At 49.6% G+C, this 27,907-nt stretch overlaps 9 protein-coding genes across 9 annotated transcripts; 6 read left to right on the top strand and 3 right to left on the bottom strand.

Annotated features, from left to right (window-relative positions):
* Positions 1–349: 349 nt before the first annotated feature.
* On the top strand, positions 350–1,853 carry BO83DRAFT_325477 (rhamnogalacturonase rhgA; the record flags this gene model as incomplete). The annotated part of the gene is made up of 4 exons (XM_025528009.1): positions 350–976; positions 1,033–1,071; positions 1,124–1,325; positions 1,381–1,853. The coding sequence occupies 4 exons, from the start codon at positions 350–352 to the stop codon at positions 1,851–1,853; spliced, it is 1,341 nt and encodes a 446-aa protein (XP_025382571.1).
* Positions 1,854–2,185: 332 nt separating this feature from the next.
* Positions 2,186–4,205, top strand: BO83DRAFT_383161 (putative sugar transporter). Its single transcript, XM_025532404.1, has one exon. The coding sequence runs from the start codon at positions 2,486–2,488 to the stop codon at positions 4,070–4,072; it is 1,587 nt and encodes a 528-aa protein (XP_025382572.1). The 5' UTR covers positions 2,186–2,485; the 3' UTR covers positions 4,073–4,205.
* Positions 4,206–5,102: 897 nt separating this feature from the next.
* BO83DRAFT_421471 (trichothecene 3-O-acetyltransferase) lies at positions 5,103–6,506 on the top strand (the record flags this gene model as incomplete). Its single annotated transcript, XM_025534995.1, has 1 exon — positions 5,103–6,506. One exon carries the CDS (start codon positions 5,103–5,105, stop codon positions 6,504–6,506), a length of 1,404 nt encoding a protein of 467 aa, XP_025382573.1.
* A 1,974-nt stretch (positions 6,507–8,480) lies between these two features.
* On the top strand, positions 8,481–9,882 carry BO83DRAFT_458275 (aminotransferase class I/II-fold pyridoxal phosphate-dependent enzyme; the record flags this gene model as incomplete). The annotated part of the gene is made up of 3 exons (XM_025537129.1): positions 8,481–9,249; positions 9,303–9,445; positions 9,499–9,882. 3 exons carry the CDS (start codon positions 8,481–8,483, stop codon positions 9,880–9,882), a joined length of 1,296 nt encoding a protein of 431 aa, XP_025382574.1.
* Positions 9,883–9,986: 104 nt separating this feature from the next.
* BO83DRAFT_441851 (phosphatidylserine decarboxylase family protein) lies at positions 9,987–11,957 on the bottom strand. Its single transcript, XM_025536363.1, has 2 exons — positions 11,461–11,957; positions 9,987–11,391 (listed from the first exon to the last, which is right to left on the bottom strand). The coding sequence occupies exons 1-2, from the start codon at positions 11,499–11,501 to the stop codon at positions 10,101–10,103; spliced, it is 1,332 nt and encodes a 443-aa protein (XP_025382575.1). The 5' UTR covers positions 11,502–11,957; the 3' UTR covers positions 9,987–10,100.
* Positions 11,958–12,573: 616 nt separating this feature from the next.
* On the bottom strand, positions 12,574–14,971 carry BO83DRAFT_383163 (F-box protein). The gene is made up of 2 exons (XM_025532405.1): positions 13,471–14,971; positions 12,574–13,405 (listed from the first exon to the last, which is right to left on the bottom strand). The coding sequence occupies exons 1-2, from the start codon at positions 14,938–14,940 to the stop codon at positions 12,989–12,991; spliced, it is 1,887 nt and encodes a 628-aa protein (XP_025382576.1). The 5' UTR covers positions 14,941–14,971; the 3' UTR covers positions 12,574–12,988.
* A 303-nt stretch (positions 14,972–15,274) lies between these two features.
* On the bottom strand, positions 15,275–20,767 carry BO83DRAFT_349165 (ankyrin repeat protein; the record flags this gene model as incomplete). The annotated part of the gene is made up of 6 exons (XM_025528860.1): positions 15,275–16,330; positions 16,383–17,344; positions 17,408–19,121; positions 19,173–19,494; positions 19,547–19,780; positions 19,838–20,767. The coding sequence occupies 6 exons, from the start codon at positions 20,765–20,767 to the stop codon at positions 15,348–15,350; spliced, it is 5,145 nt and encodes a 1,714-aa protein (XP_025382577.1). The 3' UTR covers positions 15,275–15,347.
* Positions 20,768–22,243: 1,476 nt separating this feature from the next.
* BO83DRAFT_458278 (carotenoid oxygenase family protein) lies at positions 22,244–24,174 on the top strand (the record flags this gene model as incomplete). Its single annotated transcript, XM_025537130.1, has 3 exons — positions 22,244–22,269; positions 22,327–22,966; positions 23,047–24,174. 3 exons carry the CDS (start codon positions 22,244–22,246, stop codon positions 24,172–24,174), a joined length of 1,794 nt encoding a protein of 597 aa, XP_025382578.1.
* A 1,666-nt stretch (positions 24,175–25,840) lies between these two features.
* On the top strand, positions 25,841–27,601 carry BO83DRAFT_372089 (TDT family transporter). Its single transcript, XM_025529964.1, has 5 exons — positions 25,841–26,102; positions 26,156–26,524; positions 26,586–26,882; positions 26,941–27,226; positions 27,282–27,601. The coding sequence occupies exons 1-5, from the start codon at positions 26,017–26,019 to the stop codon at positions 27,429–27,431; spliced, it is 1,188 nt and encodes a 395-aa protein (XP_025382579.1). The 5' UTR covers positions 25,841–26,016; the 3' UTR covers positions 27,432–27,601.
* The last annotated feature ends 306 nt before the right edge of the window (positions 27,602–27,907 follow it).

Raw genomic sequence — 27,907 nt, forward strand, 5'->3', positions numbered from 1 at the left:
GAATAAGGAATTGCTCTGAAAGGCCTGAGCTAAAGCTTGACCTCTGATTCATGAGAAGAAAGTGATCGGCATCGGTCCAGGAACGGGAATCCAACGGGACGAAACAATGAATCCAGAATTAATATCGAGAAACCCTGCCGTCTCCCACCGTCGTGTCAATCCTTGAAGGCACCTCATATGAGCTGAGGTGATGGGGGCGGCTATGGATTCTCCGGTGGGAGGAGCTGCCCACGAGGTATGTGGCATACTGGATGCTTATAAAAGGCCAGCGGCAATTGCTGCGATCGGTTGAGACCAAGCAGAGAGACACTGGCCAAGCAGAGAGACACTTGCAAAGTAACTTCTCACCATGCCTGCTCTTTCCATCCTCGCTCTCGCCCTCGCCCCGTTGCTGGTCAACGGCCAGCTCTCCGGTAGCGTCGGTCCGCTCACTTCAGCACACTCCAAGGCTGCGACCAAGACGTGTAACATCCTGGACTATGGTGCTGTGGCGGACAACTCCACCGACATTGGGTCTCCCCTCTCAGAAGCTTGGGATGCGTGCTCGGATGGAGGTCTGATCTATATTCCTCCTGGTGACTATGCGATGGATACCTGGGTGTCTCTGTCAGGAGGCAAGGCGACCGCCATCATCCTAGACGGTACTATTTACCGTACTGGCACCGATGGAGGTAATATGATTCTAGTGGAGAATTCTTCCGACTTTGAGTTGTACAGTAACTCGTCCTCTGGTGCCGTCCAGGGATTCGGATATGTGTACCACCGGGAGGGCGATCTTGATGGGCCACGGATTTTGCGACTCCAGGATGTGAGCAATTTCGCGGTGCATGATATCATTCTCGTGGACGCGCCAGCCTTCCACTTCGTCATGGACGACTGCTCCGATGGAGAAGTGTATAACATGGCTATCCGGGGTGGTAACTCGGGCGGCTTGGATGGGATTGATGTGTGGGGTAGCAATATCTGGGTTCACGACGTATGTTCCACACCATACCACAATGGAAAGCTTTTAGTGCTGATTCATGTTCCCAGGTCGAGGTGACCAACAAGGATGAATGTGTTACAGTCAAGGTAAGGCCCACCTGGTATGACCATTCCTAGCTGGGTTACTGACAACCCGCAGAGCCCTGCCAACAACATCCTAGTGGAAAGCATCTACTGCAACTGGAGTGGAGGTTGTGCGATGGGTTCTCTCGGCGCTGACACCGATATCACTGATATTCTGTACCGCAACGTTTACACCTGGAGTTCCAACCAGATGTACATGATCAAGAGCAATGGCGGTAGTGGGACAGTCAACAACACCCTTCTGGAGAACTTTATTGGTATGTCTGGCCCACTCGAACTAGGTATATACAGCCTCCGGCTAATGCGTTGCAGGACACGGCAACGCCTATTCTCTGTATATTGACAGCTATTGGAGCAGCATGACAGCCGTGGATGGCGACGGCGTGGAACTGAGTAACATCACATTCAAGAACTGGAAGGGAACGGAGGCGGATGGTGCCGAACGCGGGCCCATCAAGGTGGTATGCTCGGACACGGCCCCTTGCACCGACATCACCATCGAGGATTTTGCCATGTGGACCGAAAGCGGCGATGAGCAGACCTACACCTGCGAGTCGGCGTATGGTGATGGATTTTGCCTCGAAGACAGCGATTCCACCACCTCGTACACGACCACCCAGACTGTCACCACGGCGCCCTCAGGATATTCGGCCACCACGATGGCAGCGGATCTCACCACGGACTTTGGCACGACAGCGTCCATTCCCATCCCTACCATCCCGACTTCCTTCTATCCCGGCGTGACGGCGATCAGTCCCTTGGCATCGGCTGCCACGACGGCTTGATATCGAGCATGATTCATTCTTTGCTACCCTTTGGCAGGGGTGGAATAGGTGAGGGCAGGTGTGTACAGTGTGTAGATAGTTATCTAGTGAGTAAATGAGTAATTAATAACACATTTAACTGGCGGTGTATCTCTTAAGATGATTTCATTTCCTGTACTTCAAGATCTGCATCCAGAGGATGGAAGAATGCGCAATTTATGCATATATAACGCGTGATTGGCTGGCGATGAAAAGAAATGAGACCATCGGCCCTGCAGATCCCGCCATCTTAAGGTTTCTTCCGTGAGTTTTTCTTTGATGCTCATCTCATCCTCGTGTCTTGTGTAATCATCATTAATCACCGAGCACATCCTCCTCCGCATCCGAATGTCTTGTTTCTTGTCGCTTCTCTCCCTCTCCACTTCCCCTTCACTCTTTCTTCACTTTCTTTCACTCTCACAAAATGACATCTGTTTCGCAGCCTCACTGAACGAGATTCTGCTCCCGATCGCAAGTTGAGATGCGACCAGATAATTGCCGCCGATAAGCTTCGCTGATTTTCTGTCTCAACCCCGCAATTCCAAACCGACCGGATCAACCCCGAGGAGTTCATTCTTCAACCTGTCAAGTGGCCATCCTCCATCGCCGTGATCATGACGGGCGCATTCAAATCAGATGAGGCAGAGCCGGTGTTATCGACGCTGGAAGGGGCTTCGAACCCGCCGACGCCCAATGCTGCTGCTGCTGCTTATCGCTACAAGGCCGATCTGCTCAACCGCGCCATCCAAGACATCGGCATGGGCAGGTATCAGTGGCAGCTATTCGGCGTCATTGGATTCGGCTGGGCCAGCGACAACCTATGGCCCATCGTCACCTCCCTCATCCTCGTCCCGGTGTCTTATGAATTCAACGTCGCCCGGCCGCCGTTATTGTCCCTGGCCCAAAACATCGGGCTATTGGCCGGGTCGCTCTTCTGGGGCTTCACCTGCGATCTGTTCGGTCGGCGATGGGCCTTCAACCTGACCATTGCCATCACCGCCATTTTCGGCCTGGTCGCTGCTGGCTCACCGTCTTTCGCAGCTGTGGGCGTCTTCGCTGCATTATGGTCCTTCGGCGTTGGCGGCAACCTGCCCGTCGACTCGGCCATCTTCCTCGAATTTCTCCCCGGTTCGCACCAGTACCTGCTCACGGTACTATCAATCAACTGGGCGCTGGCACAGCTCCTCGCCAACCTCGTCGCATGGCCTCTGATCGGCGAAATGACCTGCGCCTCCGCCGACCACTGCACCAAGGCCTCCAACATGGGATGGCGGTACTTCCTCATCGCAATGGGCGGCCTTGCTCTCTTCATGTGCCTAGCCCGGTGTCTATTCTTCACTCTCTACGAATCCCCCAAGTACCTCATGGGCAAAGGCCGCAACGAAGAATCCGTCGCCGTTGTCCATGAAGTCGCGCGTCGCAACGGCACCAGCTCCTCTTTATCCATAGATGACCTCCAAGACGACGGACCCATCTCCAGCAGCACCGAAACAACAACAACCACCCCCACCCCAACCAACACAACACCCAACAACGGAGCCCTCAGTGCCCTCGACCATCTCCGCATGCGCCTCGAACCACTCTCCGCCCCCTACGTGCGCGCTCTCTTCCGCACCCCGCGCCGCGCCTGGTCCACAACCCTCATGATCCTCATTTGGGCCCTCGTCGGCCTCGGCTTCCCCCTGTACAACAACTTCCTCCCCTACCTGCAGCAAATGCGCGGGATTCAATTCGGCGACGGCTCAACGTACATCACGTACCGCAACTCGCTCATCATCGCCACAGTCGGCGTCCCCGGCAGCTTAGTCGGCGGAGTGATGGTCGAGATGCCTCGGTTAGGACGCAAGGGCACGCTGTGTCTCGCCACCCTCTCCACGGGCGCGTTTTTGCTCGCGTCCACGACGGCGAAGACCTCCAGTGCCTTGTTGGGTTGGAACTGCGCCTACAGTTTCACTAGCAGTTTACTGTATGCGGTGCTGTATGCGTACACGCCGGAGATCTTTGAGACGCAGTATCGCGGCACTGGGAATGCGTTAGTCGGGGGCGCGAATCGGATTGGAGGGATCTTGGCGCCAATTATTGCTTTGGTGTCGAATATGGAGACGGAGGTGCCGGTGTATGTTAGTGGCGGGATGTTTGTGCTGGCGGGGTTGTTGGTCGTGTTGATACCGTATGAGACGCGGGGGAGGATGAGTTTATAGTTGTTGTTATTGTTGTTGGGTTATGTATGTAGTTGGGGATACACAGTGTAGGTACCAGGAATAATTGGTAAAAGTGTGTGAATGCTGTGCTTGTATGACATGGCAGGGTAGATCAGGAGGTACATAAGCGGAGGGACAGGGATACTTGTGATTATCATACTTTATTATGATGATATGAAGAATATGATATGACATACATTTACATTGATTCGACATGAAATGCCACACCCCCTCCCTTCTTCCTCCAGCAATACCAAACAAATAGACAATACCAACTACACAACAGCACCCCAAAAACCCTACATCCGAAAAAAAAAAGAAACCATCTATCCCTAAACCAAAGCAAGATGCATACAAAACCCTATAATAACACACCTGCCTGCATGCATGCATACACGCATACACACACATAATGCCCACGCACATAATAAAATAAATTGATAATTAGAGTTTCTGAAAGTAAGACAGACATTGCAGCTTAACTAGAAATTGTTTATGCTTGTTTTCTGCGTGCTTGCGCGTATTGTCTGCTAGAGTAATTTACTAGTTAGCAGATGCTTATGCATGAGAGGTAATTTGATGTGACACGGGGGGGTAGGTATCATGTTTGGGGGTTATTGGGAGTCAATTAAGGGGTATTGGGTTGCTTGATTGGGTATTGGGCTGTGTTTTGGGGTTAGGATTATGGTGATAGGGTTTTTTCTTATATCATTGAGGGAAAGGGCTGAGAAGGGAATTGTACTACTGATGGTACGAGTAAGTTACGATATCGTCTTAGGCTCTTAGTGAAATGTTGCACAAAAATGCCTTTACACTGTTCTACAAGTCACAGTCCTTCGGATAAGTTGTCCTAGAAAGGACATATCAAGTCCGTTGAGATACTCCGGGTATCCGGTCAAGGTATCACCCAAAGATTCATCCAAATAAGTAGGAAGAGGTCTCCTAGCGGGGTATCTAAATACACATAGTCTCAATAAATGACACTGCCATTGACAGCATACAGCCATCCAATTCCACGAAAACTATCACAATGACCCGCTACCGCAGAGCATCTAAGAAAGAACCCAGCCGATATGAGGACCTCAGTCGATATGAAGATGTCCTCGGCCAACTGCCCATGCTGCAGGTCTACACCCACATCTTACTCCTTTTCTCCATGCCCGAAGGCATAACCCGTGACGACATCGTATCTGACCTGATATCGGCTGTCGCCCTGATCCGCGACAAGGTGCCATGGATGGCTGGAAAGGTAATCAATGTTGATAAAAGTCCTGGTAACTCGGGGAAATATGTCGTTGTGCCTTTTCCGGCCCCTGACCGGCTTATTGAAGTGAAGGACGTCTCGCGTGAGCTTCCGCCGTATCACGAAATCCAGCGATTGAAGGCTCCGAATTACTTGCTGGACTCCAATCTACTAGCACCCACCACGGCGTTCCCTCAGCGGTTCGAAGACTCAGAGGAGGATCCCTCTCGTGTGATCCGTCTTCAGGCGAATTTTGTTCAAGGGGGTGTGCTTATCGACTTTGCTACTCAACACAATATGACGGACGGCGGGGGAGTATTCGGCTTTGCCCGGCTCGTTGCTCAGGCTATGCGAGGGGAGAAATTCTCTGAAAATCTGCTGGAGAATATAAATTGCGATAGACGCAATATTGTTCCCCTTCTGCATCCGGATGAGCCAATGCTAGACCATAGTCATTACCTGCGTCCTCCCGGTACAGACGTGCAGCTTATGGAGTGGCCAGAGCCAGCCCAGTGGCATGTTGTACGTCTGGCCGCAGCCAAGGTGACTGATCTTAAGACACAGGCTACACCGCCGCCCGGAGAGTCAGATCCCGAGGTGCTTTTCATCACAGGCGACGACGCTATTAGCGCGTTTTTCTGGAAGAAGCTCACCATGATGCGTCAGCGTCGCAATACGCCGGATACCCGATCGAGGTTCTCGCGTGCTATGGACGGCCGCAAAGTAATGGGTGTTCCAGCCGAGTATATGGGTGACCTTATTCATAATGTGGCGACTTGGCTAACCATCGGCGAACTGATTGAGCTACCACTTCACACGATAGCATACCACCTTCGCCGGGAGCTGAACCGCGCAAACACAGCGTACCATGTACGAAGCTTCGCAACATTCATCGCACACCAGCCCGATAAATCGACCATCACATATGGTGGGACCTTCAATCCCGATACAGATGTAGGAATGTCGTCGCTCTCGCGGGCAGATGTCATGCACCATGAATTTGGAATACTCGGCCGCCCCGACTTCGTACGACGACCTAACTTCTCGGGAAACGTATTACCCGGCTTGCTATATATCTTTCCAATGCGGCCGGAGGGGGATGTAGACATGCTGGCTTGTTTGACCGATGCTGACATGGAGGCATTGAGACACGATCCGGAGTGGACTCAAGTGGCAGAGTATATTGGATGAGCTGGCGGGGTCGCTGTTGTAACTTAACGATTCGCGTTGGGATATCGGGACTTCTTGGACTTAGGCTGTTCAGCGCTAATAAAGAAAAAGCACGAAAGAACCTCTGTAATAGTATTCACAGGGTTCTGTCCCTTACAAAGGTCCAAGCAGCACCTGTAAAAGCCACTTGTCATGGTGTAGTTGCGGGTCTCGTGTTGAGAGAATGAACAAAAGGTAGCTTGTAGATTATGTATCAATATATAGCTATGTTGTTTGTGTATGGGTAAACAACTGGGCAGATTAAGGTTTCCGGGGTGTGATGGTCCAGTCCACCGAACCTCTCAGTTGGCGGACACTGGGTGACCGGTTCAATTCCACTAGGGCAATAGACTTTCAGCTTGTTCTCCTGTGAGCGGACTGAACTGCAAGGTACAAGGGGAAGTGAGGCGTGATGACTCAAGATTGACCGCACTGTTAGTTGTAGGTGGGCATGACCCCGCGGAATCCGTATGGGAACAAGCTCGCCCGCTTTTTACTCCCCGCCATTCACATTCACAAACTATAGGGGCTGCTAACCAATCAAAAGAGCTTCAAAGCTGGTATAGAGATAGCGGAATCGCTTGGTTGAGGGTTGACGGGCCAGAGAGGCATCGTTAGCCGTGCTAGGAGGAGGGTGTGCACCAATGTGGTTGATGACATTAGTGGGATCGAACTGAGGGCTGCATGGTGACTGGCTGGAAGCGAACAGCGACGAATGCTAGATAGGGCAGTCCAAACTTATAAGTCTTGCCCTACAGCCGGCGGGGAGCAATAACTTGTTTGTAGCATGGCGGCCCACCATAGATTGCAGCGAAGAGACCTGAGCTGAATGGCCAAGGCAAGTTTGCTTCTCGGAAGGTCAAGGTTGAGCCTGTAAGCAATCCCTTCCGGATATTGACCCGCACCTACCATGATAGTTGCATTAAAAGATGCCAAGGAGCTCAGTGGCTGTAGAATAGCGCCACGTTCTGACTAAAGATATAGTAACGAACCGACTATGAAGCCACCAGATATAGTAACAGAGACAACCCACGGAAAAGGAAAGTCTCATTGTATCTTAGGAAGCTGAGCTAACCTGGTTATCTCTGCCTGTTCCAATATCAAGGCGTATGAAGCCAATCACACAGTTGCTGAACAACCGTGGCAATTGCTTGGAATGTCAGAGATACCTACTAAGTTAGCTGTAGCGTGTACCAAATGAACAAGATCTAGGAGTCTGGCGTCAGTGGCGCTGTTGCATATTCGAAACAGCAAATGAGACACACAAACCTTGGAAAGAAGTGCAGGTGCCAGGTCCCGCTCATAAATTCAGTGTTCGGTTTGTAACGTATTGGGAAGGTACCCCAGATCCCTAATGTCGCATGATTTAAGCTTGCCCTGAAGCTTAAGCCTACGAAACCGGATTCGATTCAGCTGCCCATGGTTGTACCTGATTCATGTAAACCTTAAGTTCTAGTTAGATCACTTGGGAGGCGGACATGGCAAAGGCGTCTAGTCAAAGCGCACAAGGGTCATGTTATGCTAAGACTCAACTCTGACTACCGCATGGCATATTGGTTGACATCGTCGATGCCGCGCACGCTCGGATCCCTCAATCATATATGAACCATGGCCGGGTTTCCTCAGGAATTGACGGTCACACTGACGCGCTTTTCAGTAAAGTGGGTATTCTAGAAAGTTGTATGTAGATGATCCACTGCATCACCGTCAAGGACACCAAGGTCATTGGATTTTATCCCTCAAATGACGCATTACGTTGGTCATTCTATCAGATGTCAATCTAGGTATGTTTTCCAGTAGGGTATGTGGTACGCACAACATGAGTACGCAGTCAATCATTGCACACGGAGGCCTTGGACTAGCAGTAGGGAAATGATCGCCAGTTTCTGGGTATATAAGGCAAGATGGTGTCACTGAGTACGTTTCCCATTAGACACCTTCAAGCCATCAAGCAATATGAGCGTGGGAAGAGATATTCTTTGTCAAAAGCTCCAAGTCTTGCTGGACCGCCGTCGCGCGGAGGGAAGATTGTATGAGCCAGCCTCGCCAGACGAGTTTGAAGGGACAGTGGACTTTGGATCAAATGATACATTGTCCTTCTCAGCGTCTGGAATCTTGACCGAGGCTTTTCTTCATCAGCTTGAAAGACACCCCCATTTCACTATTGGGACCAATTCCTCGCGATGCCTCGAGGGCACAAAGCAGTTCATACTGGATATTGAACGTGATTTATCTCAATTTCACAATTCCGAGGACGCTCTGTTCTTTGGATCCGGGTATGATGCCAATACCGCCATCTGGTCCGCGATTCCGCAGCCAGGGGACTTCATTGTCTTCGACGAGCTAGTGCATTCCAGCATTCGCGAGGGGATGCGGTTGGGACGAGCTAAGAGCATTTCCTTCCGTCACAACGACAGCCTTTCTCTGCGACAACGCCTAGAAGAGCTCCGGGACCAGAACTCCGAAGTGGCAGAAGGTAAACGACTTGTGTATATCCCAATCGAGTCAATCTATAGCATGGATGGAGATGTGGCTCCTCTTCACGAAATTGTCAAGGTTGCCTATGACACTCTGCCTCGAGGGAACTATATCCTTTCAATCGACGAAGCACATTCTAATGGCATCATTGGGCCACATGGCTCAGGAGTCGTCTCATTGTATGGACTTGAGAATGAATTCTCGATCAGGTTACATACCTGTGGAAAAGCGCTGGCGTCATCGGGAGGTATGACGACCCATCATTGTTCGAAAATTGGCAATGCTAATATTAGTGACTAGCGGTGGTATTGTGCAATTCGACAATCAAAGAGGCACTAATCAACTATGGGCGGAACATCATTTTCACCACTGCGCCATCTTTCACAACCGTGGCAGCTGTTCGCGCAGCCTATGAGATACTGGCCACCCAGGAAGGACACAGGGTATGACCTGTCACCTTCGTAAAATGTCAGCAGTACTGATCTCCATGTTGTAGCGCCAGCAACGTCTGCAAAAGAACATATGGTACTTCTATTGGACCTTGACAAAACACCCTCAGTGGGAGGATATCAAAGAGCGAAGCATCCTTACCCTGCCCACTGAGAAAACATGGTATACCAGGCCATTTAAGTCACCGATAGTTCCAATAATCACGAAGCCTAAGCAATCTAACAACTTGTGCAAGAGGCTGCGACGGGCAGGATATTGGGTAAATTCCGTTGATCACCCTACTGTGCCCAAGGGAACGGGTCGAGTACGGTTGATGATCCACGCGGACAATACCCGAGAGGAGATAGATGGGGTAATCCAGTTAATCATGAACTGGGCTACTGAGCAATATCAGCCGGTGGAGTCGGTTCAAGTCATGGCGAAAATGTGAGGTGGGTGTCCTTGTGGGAAGAGGAAAGAAAGAAGTAGCGCTTATAAACTAGTTTTAAAGAATAAAAATTTCTTTTATTTTATCTTGAATCAGCGAGCCTTCATGTCTCTTTAGCACTTTGTCAAAATACTGCAAATATATGTAATCGTCTTCAGTCATATACAAAGATCGTAACTATTCTTTATGGCCATATGTACATCCGGATCCACACTAACTACTCAACCGACCACCGCCAGCTGGCTTCTGACAGGCACGTTATGTCGCAGCTTAGGCGATGGGAATCCCTGGACATTGACCCCCTTCCGGAAGAGCAGACAATGCGTGGAGCCACCGAAATGGAACATACCAATCTGATCACCCTTGGACACATGCTGGCCCTCGGAGACGGTAATCTCACAGGTCGAGACCTCGCACATGCCCACGCCCAGGAACGCCATGAGCCCAATATCAGGGTTGTCGCACTCGATAAATATAACAGCCCGTGTTGCCGTGGCGGTCAGGTATTCCTGGGACATGACCTCACCAGCACTATCAATCCCATGTTGGTTGGATGGATCTGGGTCTCCGATGCCCTCGAACAACGGCTCAGAATAGTACGTTCCATCCACAACATACGCCTTGACGATCTTCCCGGACACCGGTGCATGCCAGCGGTGATAGCTCAATGCACTCAAAAACGCCTGGTAGACCGTGCCGCCCTCGAACTGCTTGGCCAACGGATCACACCCCACCATATCGTATATCGAGTATGGCTGGCTCTTGATCCAGAACTGATCGCGCGCCTTGACATCATACGCGACCTTGTATGGCTGCGACTCACACGCATTGGCAATGACCTTGTCGTCACTGGGCGAGGCAACGGGACGGATACCCTCTCGGAACAACCGAGTGAAGAAATGATCCCAAGAGTTGAAGCCATGATGCTCTGCCGACGGGTCGCAGACATACAACTCCTCGAATGAATGATTCGTCTTCTGAACATTGCCTACCTCCTCTAGATCAGACTTGGCTGTCTCACCAAACCACCCGTACTTCGAATTATCCAGCACCTTAGCTGATTCAGGTGACTTGAGGAAATCGCCCCATGCATTAAGCACCTTCTTAATCACGCGGTTGACATCTGGATCCAGGAACGCAGCATAACCACTCGGAGTACCCATCGGCCAATCCAAGACCGCATTAATAGGCAACCCGACCAGTCCCACACGGTGAGAAAAGTCATTCCATGAGGGGGCAGTGGTTATGAGATGGTTCAGCACACGTAACATGTGCTTGTAGTCCTGCATTTGGGGACAGCCGGTAGGATCCGTAGAGTACGTTCTGTTTCGAGGGAGTTCGTTAAACATGGCGGAGATGAGCAGGTATACGCGAGTGTTGTTTTCAATGAGGTCCTGGAATTCCTGAATCACGGGATGAAGGTCATGAGATTCCTTGCTGTCGACATGTGCAATGACACCTCCCAGCCATTCATGATGGGCGTCAAGTGTGGAAGGCATCCATTTACCAAGACTACCAAGAACATGTTAGCCAAATACCCTCCTATACTATACATCCACCTTAAGGAAAGAAGATACATACTGATGCAACCGAGGCGTGTAATTCTTATACTTGCGAGCCATCTTTGCACTTCAATTTGATTCAATCAAATTCAATTCAACTCAAAATCAAAATCAAGACTGATAGTTTTCAATGTCAGATCAGACAGCCTTGGCAAAAGCTTATCACAGAACACAAACGACTCAATGGAGATTTTAAAGTGTTTATAAACTCCATCGAGATTCGAGATTCGAGATCCAACTTGAATTGAACAATAGCATGACAATTGCATCATCATGATGGCAGCAACAGAGGTGGGGACCCAGAGTGGATCGCATTTGGATCCGTTGTGAAGCTAAAGGCGAAGCAATCCCCGGCCGTGATGTCATGTCATGGCCTAGGCTTAGCCGTCTCTCCCGCGGTGATGTCGCTGACGGGGTATAACACTTTGCATGAGGAATTGCTATGTAAATAACTGGCTGGGACAGTTTCTAATATCCTAGCAGGCAATTTGGACGAACAAGCATGCAAGACATAACAGGAATCATAGAGAAATTGCAAGTACATACCCAAGAACCTACTCCGTAAACCCGCTTTGATCCATAGAATAATTCTGCCACCCCCAGCCCAAAGGCGGTCAAAAAAGTAACAGAATGCTGACTCAGTATTTCGGGCCTGTATAAACGTATATCCGTCTATATCCGCTTATATCCGCACTTTTCTTTGCGAGCTTCGCTAGGTTCTGCCGGGTTTGACGGTGAGGAAAGCGGTCTGGGTGTATCTGAGAGACGAGTTTTGGGTAGGTATATGGAGGCTGGGATGGTTGGGGCTGGATGTTGGGGGTATGTGAGGCCTGCACTAGTGGTTTGGGATTATTTTGTATGCTTTATTGTGCTTGTATGAGGAGTACTAGTCTGGACTGCAAAGGTGTTGAGATCATTGAGGGATATTTGTATGTTTTCGAGGGAATTGCAGATCACATACCAGCGATATGATCGATATAAGAACATTATATTGCTAGTTACGTTAATATACTCTAGTGTGTGACGTTGTGGTCGCGATTAGGAGTACAGCATTGATATTATGTACTAATCTAACTAGATTGAAGTCAACAACGTAGATGATAATTCGAATATCTCTCATAGTAAAAGCACCTAGAGGATGTGTTTGGCTATACAGAGTATACGAATAGGCTTCCGGCTTAGGGTGTTTCATACTATAACCCGATTGACAATTGCGGTTTGTTTCATCCGTAATTTCGATTTCGGAGCAGAGTTTTATATAGTCCACGGTTCTACGCAGCTAAGTAGCAGGTTAGTAAGTCTCTACATAGGGAAGGATGCCTCGTGAGTATCCGTTGTCGCTTATGCGGAGTTTCCATCCCTCCCTGGCATATATCGTTATCTGGTAACAGTCAGCTATTTTCTCTCACGTTCAAACAAGACTCATCTCACCCCCTTACGGTTTGTTCTCTTGGAAGATCGATTTTCAAATCGTGATGGGGCATTCTGGACCTATCCTGTTCGTATTGGTTACTGGCCATTCAAGACCTGCCCTCACTGTTCTATGTTTAGGCCGTCCCATGTTCACGCGTAGGCTCTGGCTCAGATTCCTCATCTCCCTCAAGATCATGATCATGATCATCAAGGTCATCGTCTTCCAGATCTTCCCACTCCTCTTCATTTTCCCTGGCCAAGGCCTCCATCTCGGCCTCGTCTTCGTCATCGAGCTCATCCCCGAGAAGGCTGACTAACTGCAAAAGCCCTGCCTGTGAGCGCCAGTTGTCCTCAGTCCGCCGTTGACGTGGTTCGGAGCTCCAGAGTCCTTCGCCTGTCGCCTGTTGGTCATCGACGGGAACAGACTTGCCGTCGGAGAGATCGGGCGCTAGGCTGACAATGCGGATGGCTTTGGTGGGAAAGATGCGAGCAGGCCCCTCGTCCTGATCATCGTCTGGAATATCAGCATTATGTTGACGGAAGCCGAGAGTCTGTGGCTATTGATTAGCTTTATTTTTCCGATTCAGTTCTCGGTAAGAGGGCACATAGGACGAACAGTGTAGGTAGTCATGATCGCATCATCATACAACGCCATGAAACTGACCGGCACGGCAAGCTGTGGCACCGAGCTAGTGAGGAGAGAGTAGGAAGCCCGAGCTGGGTTATTAACGTTCTGAATCTTGTTGTCATCGTCAAGAGCGACGACATAGATCCGATCCTGTATCTCAAACATCACGCGGTGGTTGCGCACAGACAACCAGCCGCCTAGGTCAAAGTTGGATCCGTCCGACTCGCATTCGATGAGAGAGCCATGTTCTGAAATCCCGTTCTCGGTCTGTAGGGCCTTCCGCCAGTTGGAGCATACAAAGACACGACCAGCGCGGGAAAACCCAACAAACAGGTCACCGTGGAGCATACCAGCACCCCATTCGTCGTCACCATGTCTCACGTGTTCAAAGTCGGTCGGTGGCGGAAGAGGACCCTTGGAGAGCTCAATTGGCACCAAGCAATCTTTGCGAGGTTTGCTAAGAGCGACCATTTGCTGAGTCGGACCGTGTCGCGCAGCAGCAGCTAGTGCAGCGATCGCAGATGGGGAGGTAGCAACCGGTGGAAGTATGTGATACATGTCTGTGCAACGGAACGGCTGCAGTGCGCCTAGGAAGTCGCCGGTCGCCTTGTTGTAGATGTGATAGCCGCGGGGTCCCATGGAGTAGATGACAGCGTCCGCGCTCTGGTCCAAATGTCCAACGGCATCATTCTCGATAGAGATGTGTGTCGTTAGCTTCGGAGGTCGCTGCGTCATATCATACACAAAGCCTTGTCCCTGCGTGGAAACCACACACAATGTCCAGTACGACAACTGGAAGCCTCTTGTCTGACAATTGTGGTCTAGGATTGCAATGCGCCGAAACTCTCCACGCTTGGCACCCTCCTGATCAGCCTGCCAGACCTCAAGTGCATCTCCCTCACGGTCAAAGACCGCCATTCCGTCCTGATACTCCAGATGAGCATACGGGCGAACCGAACCCTCATCACGTTCCAGCGTGGAGGGCAGCCGCCAGAGAATTTTGCCCGTATCCATATCCGTAACATTCAGCCCACCCGCATGTGAGGTGGAAATGAAGAACCGGCGCTTAAAGTCTGCCCGGAACCGCCAGACAGGATTGTTGCCCACTTGAAGCACCGACTCGCGGGTCACTGGGCGCTCAGCGGCCCAATTGCGGGCGAGCAGCTTCTGGCGCTTGCATAGATCTTTCCATGATGTAGGATTTTCAAACATTTTGGTGAATGATGTGGTACTGTCCGACAAAAATGAAAAGTCGCGGGCGCCTCCTGGAGGTTGGGCGGTTTTCGATTCGGAACTGTAGATGGCTTCTCGATGGGTGATGTCAATGAATTGGTGCCAGGGCTTGGAGACGGCGGTCAGCGACGCTACAGCGGAGACTGGAAGAAATTCCACAACGCGCAGGACAATCTCGGGTGGTAAAACGGTAAGAGGATCTGCCATGTATGAGGAGGCAGACATCTTGGAAGTGAAAGAACCGTTATGCAAATAGAAGAAGGAAGTTGAAGAAGTTGCAGGCCTGCGGGGAAGAAGATTGTTGAAGCCCATCTTTCCATTCTGCCCCGCCTTGCACTTCACCGCCTTAGCTATCGCTATCGATTGGCGATCGAGTCCTCCAATTGGGCTTCAACTTTTCCTTCAATCTCGACCGAGAATGTCTGTTGAAGGGACAGCAAACTCACTCATGCATCAGATGCTAAAGTAGACGTCCTCGGACGACCAAGTCAGTATAAATCTCTGTTACAAAACTCTGTGACGAATGTGCAACGTCATTGTGATCATTTTGATTGAATTCATCGCATCAACTATATAACCCTGTGGCATTCTTCTAATGTAATAGCCCGTAGATCTCTCCAATTTCGCCCATGCTAGTGATACCACCGGCTCACAACATCGGTCTCTTCGGTAGTAAACGCCGCTCTAGTCTGTCGCGTAGCAAGTCGCTTAGCCACCTCATTCGCTTCGTTTAAGCTCACCAGCTTCCGTTTACGCGACTGGGTGCGGGCTCGTTCGCAGGCAATTCTATATATTGCTTGCCGCTCACTCTCTGGCCTATCCGGATACCCAGGAAGGTATGACTCTGGTTTCTGGTTCAAAAGGCATGCACTCCGCGTGTGTTCCGGCTCGTACTGCGCTCCGTCGGATAGGATTTGTGGCGGATTGGACGTGGCTTCGGAGACCCAATTGTCGGTAGCCAGTTCCAGGGGTGTGCTACCGGTGGCATTCTCGCGGTGAAGAAGATCAGGACGGCATTCAATAATAGCCTCAAATATCCTGGGGCATTGATGCTTGACGGCTTCATGAACGGGGGTGTTTCCTGTACCGTCAAACACATCTAAATGCTTTTGGCCCGTTGACTGGGCAAACTTGAGAAAACAGCGGATAATGGCCAGCTGGTCTTCTGTCTCTTGCCCACGGTCGGATCCCCATCCGCTTGATGCCCTTGACCATGCCTGATAACTCTTATGCATCCAACGAGCAAGTGGCGTCAACGATCCCGGGTCATCGGAGGACCGCTCCGTCAGCAACGATGGGACCAACCGGGGATCGAGCAGGGAAAGAAGCCTCTCTACATTGCCTGGCCCTGTTCGAGCATTACCATTGATGTCACATAGCATTAAGTGAATCAAGTTGTTGCCTTGACGATCACGGACTGTCTGATTGGCGCCGGCCCTGATAAGAATATTGGCGAAGTCTAAATTGCCGAGGGAGAATGCAAGCGCCAAGGGCGTATGCCCTGCAGCCGATTTGGTCTCCATAAACTGCGGAAGGCGCTTGGCAAGGCTTTCAACTAGATGGCATGATTCCTGTGTTGGTTTTGAAAGCACCGCACAATGCAGAAGATAGTTGTCTGTTGTGTCCAGGTCAGCAAAAGAGTTCCAGAACATCGTGCTAGCACTCACTCTTGCCCTGAAGCCAGTTCTGCACGGGCCTCTCCAGGTCTTCGACCGACTGTGATAAGAGCTTCAATTTGTCCACCTGCTCATTTGTTCTTATAAACTCAACGTAGGCTCTGGCCGAGTCTGGGCTGAGAAACCATTCCACACTGGCCATTGACCCTGAATGCGCCGCTGTGAGCAAAGGCGTCTCTTGTTCTTCCGGTGATACGGACAATCCTCTTCCTGCAGCGGCCCAATCCGCCCTTTTCTTTCCACGTATAGTCAACCCTTGATAATATTTCGGTTTCTCCTTAACGTCGACGCCACACTTCTGAAGTAGTTTGTCGACAGGAAGGCCTGTGCCAGTATACTTGACAATCGCCTCAAGGCAGCCTAAATGGCCCTTTTCGATTGCAATTAGAAAAGCACTGGCGCCGAAATTATGAACACCGGGTTTGACCGTCTTGTCCCTTTCTGTAAGCTCTCGTCCCAGCTGAAGCAGAAAAACCAGTAGATCCACATTGTTCTGTCCCACCGCGTATTGTACCAGATCGACATAATCCTCTGTCTGGGACTGGGACTCTTTGTCAAGGAACTTGTGTGCTGGGCAGTACCGGGAGAATATTTGTAGAGGCGATATCCAACATTCCACTTGCGTGGCTACCTCTCCTATGTTCTCAATGGTGAACCTGTCATCAACAATCTCCCTATATATGCAATCTTCTTCACCGTCATGGAGAGCATCGATGTCCATCTCAAATCTTTCACGAGCATCAGAATCCTCACGTTTGAACTGTGCTTGCACTATCTCGAGGATAGCCTTTGCCACATTGAGGTGTCCACGGAGTACTGCAATGGAAAATGGCGAGAAATTATCCTTGTCCCACACAGCAATTTGCAATGGACCCGGTTGGTTTTCATCATCAGATGTAATTAGCGTGAGTGCCTTGATGGTATCAAGGTCGCCGCGCCAAGAAGCCTCGAAACTGCTTAAAGTTAGTGACCTAGAAGCGGTTTCCATGGGCTTTCTTGTGGAAGATAATACTCACAGGTCAAAATATCTCTGCTTCTTTTCATCGGTAAGGTCTGGTACGCAGAAGTTTGTTTCGACCTTGAAAGGCTCAGGTTCTTGATGCTTGGGGTCAGAGCCGCTCTTGTCTCCTGCCTTTATCTCCCAGGGCTTCTCAAAGTCTGGATAAATGTCGTAGAAAGACTTGGCACCCTTTTCCACCAACACCTTTTCCAATGCCTTATAGGCGTCTAGAGTAGCTCGAACTTCCAAGGTCTTCTCTTTCAGACCTTCGCGCCTATTATTCGAATAGACTGCCAAATTATACCTTTCCTGATCCTTTTCATACTGTGCCTTTGCTTGGCGTACTGCCCTTTCTGCCGTCCAACGATGGTATGTATCGGGCTGTAGCCCGTTCAGACAGTGATCAGGTTTCACTAGTTGGCAAGGAGGTGAGACGCCCAACTTCTCGCCGTGGTAGTTGCCCAATGCTCTGATTTTATCTCGGACACAATCGAGTAAAGACTTGCCCACGGTATAGTCTCGCATATACTCGTTGTCCAGTACTCTATACCCATCAGGTGTGAGAGTATTTGGGTCGACGCCATCGCTGCGGAGCAGCCTGTCAGCAATTACCGGTAAATCTCTCTGGACTGCGAGGATGATAGGTTGGGTAAAGTCATGCCGAAAGATAGCTTTGTTCCTTTCAGATGAGTTTGATTTGATCGCTCCATAAATAGCCTGGCCGGGATTCACGAATGACTCAAAGAGAATCTGAGGCGTTGCGCCAGCTTCAATCAGCTTGTTTGCAGCCTTGTCATTTCTCAAAGTAAGGGCTAACGTGAGTGTAGAATGAGGCTTGACATTCCAGGGATTAGAAAACGAGGAGAGGAAATTCATCGCTTTCACTGTTGCCGAACGATTCTGATGGAAATAGGTTTGGAGGATTTCAGAAGAATCGGTGAAATCACAAGCAACGGCGTAGTGCAGTGGAGTTACACTGTTCATGTCTGCCTGTGTTGGAAGTGCCCCAAGCTGCAGTAGCTTCTGTGTCATTGCAATTGACTTTTCGATAGGCAGCCGAAGAGCCAGGACAAGGCACAAGATGGCCGCTCGCGCCCTATCTTGATAAGGATAGAGCAGCTTGACCGGAAGCGCCAAATCAGCTCCAAACGAGGTAACCAGCTCCTGAGCCACCTCAATGTGACCATGTAGAATGGCAAGATGAAGCGCAGATGTGGGAACATCCCAGGCGGCTACATTGATGTCATATATATCTGGCTCTTGCTCGTTTTCAGCCATAGCCAAATCCATGCCATCCATTTTATCAGCCTCTTTCCTGATATGAACGAACGATTCGGAATCGACGCTTTCGCTTTCACTAGTGTCGGGCTCCTGCTGACACTCATCGCCACCCTCATCCGGCTGCTTTTCGAGCTGAGCCTGTTCTGTCTCATTCTGCTTGCTCTTATGCAAGAGTACTCTGACCATCTCCAGATCACCTCGAGCAGCAGCCAAATGCAGGGCTGTGCGGCCGTCTGCCAGACGGGATACCATTCTTGCACCATGGTCGACAAGGCATTGCACGATGTCGCATGTGGAGGTCAAGCAAGCCAATTGCAATGGAGTCCTGCCAGTATGATCACGATCGTTAGGGTTTATCTTTTCTTCTGTGAGACATGCTTTAACGCCTTCGATGTCGCATTCCACAATCGCATGGCACAGCCGCTCCGTGTTACCGATATAGGCCATTTCTTCCGCAAAGTCAGCCTTTTCAGTCTCTGACAAGGAAAGGGTGCACAAACCAGTCCAATCCGTCTCTGTAATCGGGTTGAAGCTACCAATTTCTTGACGACCTGGGTTGTCTCTGATGAAGGAGATCCTACCAGAAATATAGAGTTTGCTTTCTTTCTCGGCTATTTCCTTTTCTTCAGGAGTGACCGGCTCCGGACAACAGCCACAGCAGTCTCCGATGACATCCACGACATTGCCAAAGAACGCCGGATGTCGGTGGAGGTTAACTTCTCTGTCTTTTGGCTTGTTCCACTCTGCATTGAGCAAGAGGTCCTTCGTATAAACAAGCTTCTCGACTTTTCGAGCTTTGAATCTGGGGCCGTAAGGAATCGTCTTGCTCGGGGATTAGCCTTCTGATATGGGCATGAAGATTTCGCAGGCTTACAAAGGTATGGTAGTCAGAAATCTCCTCTCCCTCTTCCCAGTCAGGGGTCTCATCTACCCAGTCATCCTTGATGTTGCCGGACTGCTTCCACCTAATAGACCTTGGGGCTGGTCGTCCACGTTCCCGTCGTCTCTGCTCTATATAAGACTCCCGGTCTGACGACTTTGGCAGTCTCTCCAGGACCAGGAGGCGTGCTAGGCCCACTGTCCTACTAAAGCTCCGCTCAAAGATTGTCTATGGACGGCATTAGCTCTCTTGATGCTGAGAGATGAAGAAAACAGAAATACTGACCGGATCTATTTGGGACCTATCCAGCTGCGGCCAGTATATTTCGAACCCCCGATGAGAGTACTTTGAGAGGCGGTTCTCATAAGAAGGCGAGCGCCTAGACAAATCAATCGTATTGATTTGGGTGATATATGAAGCCAAAGCACGTGGGGAGACGAAGACTTGCTTCCCATCGAAAGCAGCACAGGAACAATCGACATCAAACCCAGTCAATATCTCAGAGATGGATTTGTATATGCGAAGCACTATCTGCACATGGCGTGTGGGATATTGTGAAACGATGGTGATGGCGTTTTTTGTCCGAACTGTGGTTGTTTCGTAAAGAATCGCGTTCTTGACCTTATCCTCAATCTGCTTGATTTTCTCAATTGCCTGCGCTTCGTCTAAGCCGTAGAGAAACATATCCACATCCGAGGCCGGCGCGACCTTTTCGTGATAGTACTCTCGCAATGACCGCTTTGAATCCCGATACTTTTCGGGAACGGGGAGCAGGCAAGTGACTACTGCGCTTCCTGCGACCACAACATTGCTCCAGTCCATGTCGCTCAATGCACCCTCGGAGAAGACGTTAAAGTTCTTTCGGAACTCGTCTAAGGTTGGCACCACTGCCGGTGAGCCATTGGGACGCCGATTTTCTTCCTTCAGGGGCATGATATACTGTTCCTTGACCATAGAGGGCTCCGAAGATAGGTCTCGAGCCCGTACACGGATATCCGAATTGCTCTTAGAGTCGTAGAGAGGCACGATGTTGAGGTGATTATCCTGCAGGGCTGCGTGGGTGCCCTCTTGGGCAAACAATTTGCGTACCACCCCATCGTAGTCATTGTATGGCGCGATAATCTGCTCGAGAGGAGTGTTTGGATGACTCTGGATCCAGCTCGGCAGGTCCCGATGTTTTGCGGGCAGTATCGGCAGGGTAAAGGTAGCCGCCATGGCTGTGATATAGTATATCTATAAGTCTGTTTATGAACTTGAGCGGCAGCAACACAAAAGCCAATTGGAGACTGAAAATATATGGCTGGGACAATAACAGATGAGTTTCTGTGCCAGATAGAGCTTTCTGAAAGATAGTATCTCCATCAGAGGAGAGTCCATCGAGTATTTAACTTTGTTTAGCAGTCGCAAAGTAGCTTCCTGAAACGGCAAAGCGTAGGCTCCGGGGGGCAGAAACGTCCACCGCTCTCAGGCACGGGACCCACTGCCAGGCTTCGATCAGGCCCCCGGTGGATGCCTGGGGCGCTAGAATCTTTCCTTTGGACTCTGAGTCGCCCATAACGCGATTCAGTCCCCGCTCCCTTGCTGATCAGGGGATTGCAGACAGATTGCAGTTACCTGCACAAGTTGGATGTTACCTAAAACTATTCAAGTCAGGGGGATCCCAGACTCGTCCGCATCATTCAATTGCACACACTATACTAGATTATATCTTGCTAAGAGAGCGGTGGACAACTGACTGCTTGGGTACCGTCCTGCTGAATATACTTTGCCAACAGGAGGACAGTATGCCGGAATCGCTGTTAGTGTGGCTCGGCATACATAATTCCACACAGTTGACACGGACTGTGCACGGAAAAATCGATGAAAACCCGTCTCTAGCAGCGTGAAACTGTTTGCTTCCTACCAATAGGCAGAATGACGTCTCATTACGAAGAATAAGATAGCTATCGATTTGGAATATTCTTGATTCCGAGAGACCTCTATCTTCAAAGCAAGAATTGGCCAAACACATCTCGGAGAAGTGTTTTGAAAGAGACAGTTGGCTGGTATTAATCTCCTTTCAGGGAGATCACATCAAATGTTCCAGGGTACTAATGGTAGGGAGGTGTTAACGCCATTGCCATGTTTCTAGCTGTCAATAAGCCCGACCTAGACTAACCGTGTGACGCAACAGAGCCTTTCTGAAAAGTATAATGGAGGTGGACCAGTACTGGCGAAAGGCCAAATATGAATTGGATTCGTATCCGACAGGATTGTGGTCATGCTTCAACTACATCATCCACATTAGATCATTGTACCTGTGACTCGTACCTGATTGAGTACATCGCCTAGCTCAGGCCTCACAGTCGATTGATGTCACGCCGTGATCAGCAGTCATCTGCGCGGGAAGTTTGGTAAAGTACCCAGTCGTAGTAACAGCGTAAGTCTTAGCTTTATAAGGAAAGCAGTGACATCCAGATAAGCCCTATCTCTGGTTGCTATATCCTGTCTGAAGCTTCGCAAACCGGTTTAGGTCTATGGCCTTCTGTACCCTGATAGGACAAACCACGAGTGCATATTTGGTTAGCATGCGGGCTTCGATCCTTGGTTCAGACATGAATAGGCTTCATAGGATATGTATATAAGATAACCTTGTCTTTGGGCGTATCTCACGGCCATAGTTCTCTTCCAACTTGAGTCAATGCTAGCACAATGTCAAAAGCAGAAAGAAAACATCCGTATGCTCTTCTCCGAATTCTAGGCAGACCTGCAGTAAGCTAAACATAGTCAATCAGATACCTAACAGGAAACTTCGCCCCCATCAGCATCCGACTTACCTCCAAACCCTGTTACTTCAAGGGTACCATTCCCGAGGAGTTCCTGGGCGGCCAATATGTCAGAAATGGCACCAACCCAATCCAGCGCGACAACCCGCGCGGCTTCCACTGGTTTGATGGCGACGGCATGCTCACAGGTGTATACTTCAAGCGCATCTCCGGACCAGCCCATGTGCAACCCGTCTTTACCAATGAGTATGTCCTCACGGATATACATTGCGCAACCATGCGAGACCGCCGCCTCTACCCCATAATGCCTAGCGTTAAGGCGTTAACCAATCCCGTATCGTCTTCTCTACGACTCATATATGAGATATTGCGAAGTATGGCCTTGATCTTTGCGTCGATTTGTGGTTTAATTGCCCGGCCGATTAAGAGGGTGAGTAGTGCGAATACCAGCATTTTCCATCATGATGGTCGTGTCATGGCAACGAATGAGGTTGGGCCTCCCATGCGTGTGTTTCTACCACTCTTGAAAACAGTGGGCTGGTTTACTGGAAACATGGCGGAGGGCGAACCTGTTGGCACTGATGCTTGCAAGGAGGGGTTCGGCAGCCCAGGGATGGAAGGAGCTATGAAGGAAATGACGACAGCTCATGTGAGTTCTCCGAAGGGCGAGATACTTCATTGCCATTGTTATACTGCGACGTCCCAGTGCTAATGTATCGCAATGCTCAGCCCCGTGTTGACCCTCAGACTGGGGAACTGCTTCTCTTCCACTCGACATTCATCCCGCCGTTCGTGAACTACTCCATCATACCTGCTAGAACCACCGTGACACCGGAGTTTCGTCTCAATCGGCCCGTGCCTGGTCTTGTCTCGGGGAAGATGATTCATGACTTTGGAGTATCCCACCGACATACCATTCTTATCGACCTGCCTCTCGAACTCGATCTGTCTAATATCGTGCATGGAAAGCCGGTGGTTGAATACAACCCACAGGGCCAGACGAGACTTGGGGTATTTCCTCGACATGTACCTGAGCTCATTCGATGGTTTACGACAGACCCCTGTGTGGTAATGCATACCGTCAACACTTGGGATGATATTACACCCGGTGGAACATGGGTGAATATGCTGCTTTGTCGCATGAACAGTGTTGCACCATTCTACCATATGGGTAACATAGCTGCCCCAGACGCTTTGAAGCAGCCCGATCCCCAATGCCGTCTTTATTACTACGAGTTCCCACCTAGTCATGAAGGCACAACGTCAATCTCCCAACAGTGGGCGCTATCAGCCATTCCTTTCGAATTTCCATGTGTGCCCAAGCACCTTGAGATGGACCCAACAAGATATGTCTACGGATGCTCTATGCGGAAGGGTAATTTCGCTGCCACTCATATCAGCGCCTTCAAGATTGACTGTCTTGTCAAAGTGGACGTCGAACATCTTCTCTCACAGGGTAAGACCGAGCGTCTGTCTCCAGTGGATGGCTGCGTGGATGAGCGCTCCATTGATGAGATTCTCGCTTCAGACAACCCCGACGACCCTATCAAGGTGTTTGCCTTTCCCACGGGATGGTATGCCCAGGAGTGTTCGTTTGTACCGCAGAAAGATGGAAAGCATGAAGATGATGGTTGGCTCGTTACATATGTATTTGATGAGTCGCAACTGGATGAGAATGGCGAGGCCCCACCTAGCGCGCGCAGTGAGCTTTGGGTTATCGATGCTGTTGGTATGAGAGAGGTGGTCTGCCGAGTAGTCTTGCCGCAACGCGTACCATATGGGATGCACGGGAATTGGTTCTCGGAGGAGCAGATCGTAAATCAGCGAGACGTGGAAACATTTCGCCACGAGTACTAGTTAGTCAAAGGATGTTTGGGCAGTCAGTCAAGACGCCCTACTCATCTCAGTAGTTGGTATATATATAGTAACTTCGCATCTGGTACTTATCAATCTTCCAAGGAGTCGATGGGCTAGACTACATTGTCCTTTCTCTTCTCAATGTAATCATCACACTCGCGGTGGAACAAGCGATATTTCCTCGTCACTTTTACTTACCAATAGTGCCAACATTAGCTTTCTTTCTATGAAGTGGAATCGATATCGTCCGAGTCAACATATGAAAACGAAGGCTATGTTGCTGTTAAAGTGATCGACGAAACAACTACCCAATTAGTCGATGGCTTTATCCAAACTACTAGCTGTATAATTCCAATCATATGTTCAAGGCAGATAAAAGAATAGGTTAAGTCCGAGTAACCCCAGAGTAGAGATCGTCTGCTTTTCCCGGCACGGTGATTGGCTTCATGCCGTTGCGGGGTGGTACTGTCGTTAGCGCCGAGCTTGTCAGCTGCTCTCTCTCGGTGTGATTCTCCCCGACGCTGAGATTGGAGCTTTCTTACACCTCTCCTGCCATCTTGCTATCCATCAGTGATTACTTTCGAAATATAGGGGACGATGCTGGCATATCAGATATCTCGTGTATTATGTTTAGTGAACAATGCTTCCACGTCACTTCACTGTCAGTAACCGGTCCATTGTTAATTCAGAGTAAATTGGCTGGCGATGCGACGACTTCCAGCTGAAACCCAGGCAATGAAATACAACAGCAATGATACATATCCATATTTGCACAATTTTCCTCTGCTTACAACTCTCTCCAAAAGCACAGGACCGAGTTCACCCTACCACTAGACTGCGGCAAGGATTTCTGTGGCTACTACACTCTACCTTCAAATATTCGAAGACAAGACCACCACTACTCCGCGAGAATATATAAGTCCTAGTCCACTGATACTATCGAATGATGTGGGTAGACGGGGTACTGCAGTGAACGTCTGGGCGTATTGTGCAGAAGCTCACATGCTCTTTCAATAGTTTTTATTAATCATTGATGCTGTGGGCTCTCTAGGATGTCGTTACCCACAACAGCTGACTCCATTCTACTCATACCGGGAATCCCTGCACGATGCGGGAACTAGGATAGGTCTTCTGAGGATATAGATGATTCCGCTCAGTACACCTCGACTAGTTTTCTCGAGATACTAAGCTCATACTACAGGCAACCCAGAGCATTTCCTGAGTACTCCTTAATCTAGAAGCCCTGCATGAACCAAAGACGACGTCTCGTGAAACCGAACAGGAAAGTACGCGATAGTCCTATCGTACATGCAGCCCATACTCTTACCAGGGTTAGTTCTCAGAAGATCATGTTACAAGCGGCTAGGATGCACTTGAGTCCGCGTAGATGCTCTCTGTTCAATCTGAAGCCAAGACAGTCCCATACCGAGCAACCTGTTGGCACTCCATCCACCACCAGTAGGGGATTGACAGTACCCTATTATGTTGTCAGTCACATATAACCCTTACGAAGACCAGGAATATGTAGCTAGAGAATCCTATTCCCTATGATGAACTATGTTTATTGCATTCGGCCGAGATGACTGACTGTTCGTCGGGTCGGGCGGGAAGCATCCAGTCGCCGACTGACTCACAGGAGTCGCCGATTACCATGCAAATTGGCATCCAGACATCAAAGGATGAATTCAGTATAATAAGAGAAAAAAATTTTTTTCCTGTAATCCTTGAATCTACAAATAGCAATTTCAACACTGCCAGTACAAATCACAGCAGCTGTGTAGTCCGACCCAGCCGCAGCCTGAGGAGTTCAAGGCAATATCCAAGACTTGGGCCAACAACATAATGACCGGACTAAATACCAAAAGCCCGTCCGAAATCACCAAGCATGATACGGGTTGGCGAAGAGTAGTTCGTCATTTTACTCCATCGTACGCAGCGCTCGACTTTATACCAGGTGGAAATAGCTAACATGCCTGGACAGTTGGTTTTCGGTTACTATGGGCACGGGCATCGTGTCTATTCTACTCAACACCCTCCCTTACAATGGCCAGTGGTTATACTGGATTTCTGTCACCTTATTTGCCTTCAATGTCCTTCTTTTCACCATAGGGTGTATCATCACCTTCCTTCGCTATACCCTATATCCGGAGATATTCTTCGCCATGATCAAGCATCCAGTCCAGTCCATGTTCATAGGAACGTTTCCTATGGGATTCGCGACTATCATCAATATGTTCTGCTTCGTCTGTGTTCCAGCTTGGGGTGACTGGACGCGGAACTTTGCCTGGGGTTTATGGATCTTTGATGCGATCTTTTCGGTCATCACTGCTCTCTCCCTACCCTTCTTACTGTGCGTCTAGCCTTGGGCAGAGACTATGAAGCAATCACAGACTTGACTAACATGATTGCAGAATGGCCCATGGAACCGAAATGCAACTCTCGTCCATGACAGCCGTATGGCTCCTCCCTATCGTCAGCTGCATCGTCGCAGCTTCATCAGGGGCCATTGTAGCGGACGTGCTCCCCAATCCACAGCACGCTCTTTGGACCGTGCTCGTTAGCTACGTACTCTGGGGCATTGGATTACCTCTTGCACTGATGGTTATGGTGATCTACCTACAGCGACTGACCCTCCACAAATTACCTCCTAAAGCGGTGATCGTGAGCGTGTTCCTCCCCCTGGGACCCCTTGGTCAGGGCGGCTTCGGGTGAGTCTATACATCCCATCCCTATATGACGATCGCATACTGAGTAGTATACTACTAGTATAATGAAACTGGGCCAAGCGGCGCAGGAAATCTTCCCAAAGACACAGACCCTCGAAGCAGCATCCGGTCCGATCTTCTATACCATGGGGTTCATGGTCGCTCTGATTCTCTGGTCCTTTGGATTGGTCTGGCTATTCTTTGCCTTGGCATCTATTGCGAGGAGTAAGAGCTTCCCGTTCAATATTGGATGGTGGGGTTTCACTTTCCCCTTGGGAGTGTACGCCACGAGCACGTGCCAGATGGGCAAGGAGCTGCCGTCGGAGTTCTTCCGGGTGTTAGGAACGGTAAGTTTTGACGTTCTTAGTTTTCCTCACCTTTCGCGATGTTGATATATGACAGATTCTTTCACTTTGCGTGGTGGTCCTATGGATTGTGGTGAGTATTGGAACGCTGCAGGGAGTGGTGTCAGGCCGGTTGTTCTTTGCGCCGTGTTTGGGGGATTTGAAGGTACGGGAAGACGAGAATAAGGATGGTACAAAGGCAGCTTGACTTAAAGAAAGGGTTTAGTTACTTGGGGCTCGAAGGGGAAAAGTTCTAGAATGGATGTAATTTTAATTGTTTCAGACTTGCACATCTTCTGAACACGGGGAAACTATAATGGTATCGTAATAGGTTGGTCCAGGGAGAGAAACAAAAATTGAGATTATGGTTGTATTGGCAGACTCGGACTCGAAGTACGTAGAAGTTGTGAGATACCACTGCTCTTTGCATTAAGCTAGTAAATCTGAGCACTCTGGGGAGGAACTGTCTGGAGACCTTCGAGAGGGTGTGAAACGTCACAGAGGAAGCATCAAAATGCAACAGCAAACCAGATCATCTATCCGGAATCTTCGACTAAAAAAAAGTAAGCTTAAACATCGAGGGCAAATTATCATAGGTGGAATGCGGATTTTAGCTGTCGAAGATGGGGGTATTTTTATTGTCATTTTTATTTTTCTATTATTATTTTCCATTTTGAATTTTTA

Source organism: Aspergillus eucalypticola (genome assembly GCF_003184535.1).
Source record: "Aspergillus eucalypticola CBS 122712 chromosome Unknown BO83scaffold_42, whole genome shotgun sequence".
NCBI classification, from domain to species: Eukaryota; Fungi; Ascomycota; class Eurotiomycetes; order Eurotiales; family Aspergillaceae; genus Aspergillus; species Aspergillus eucalypticola.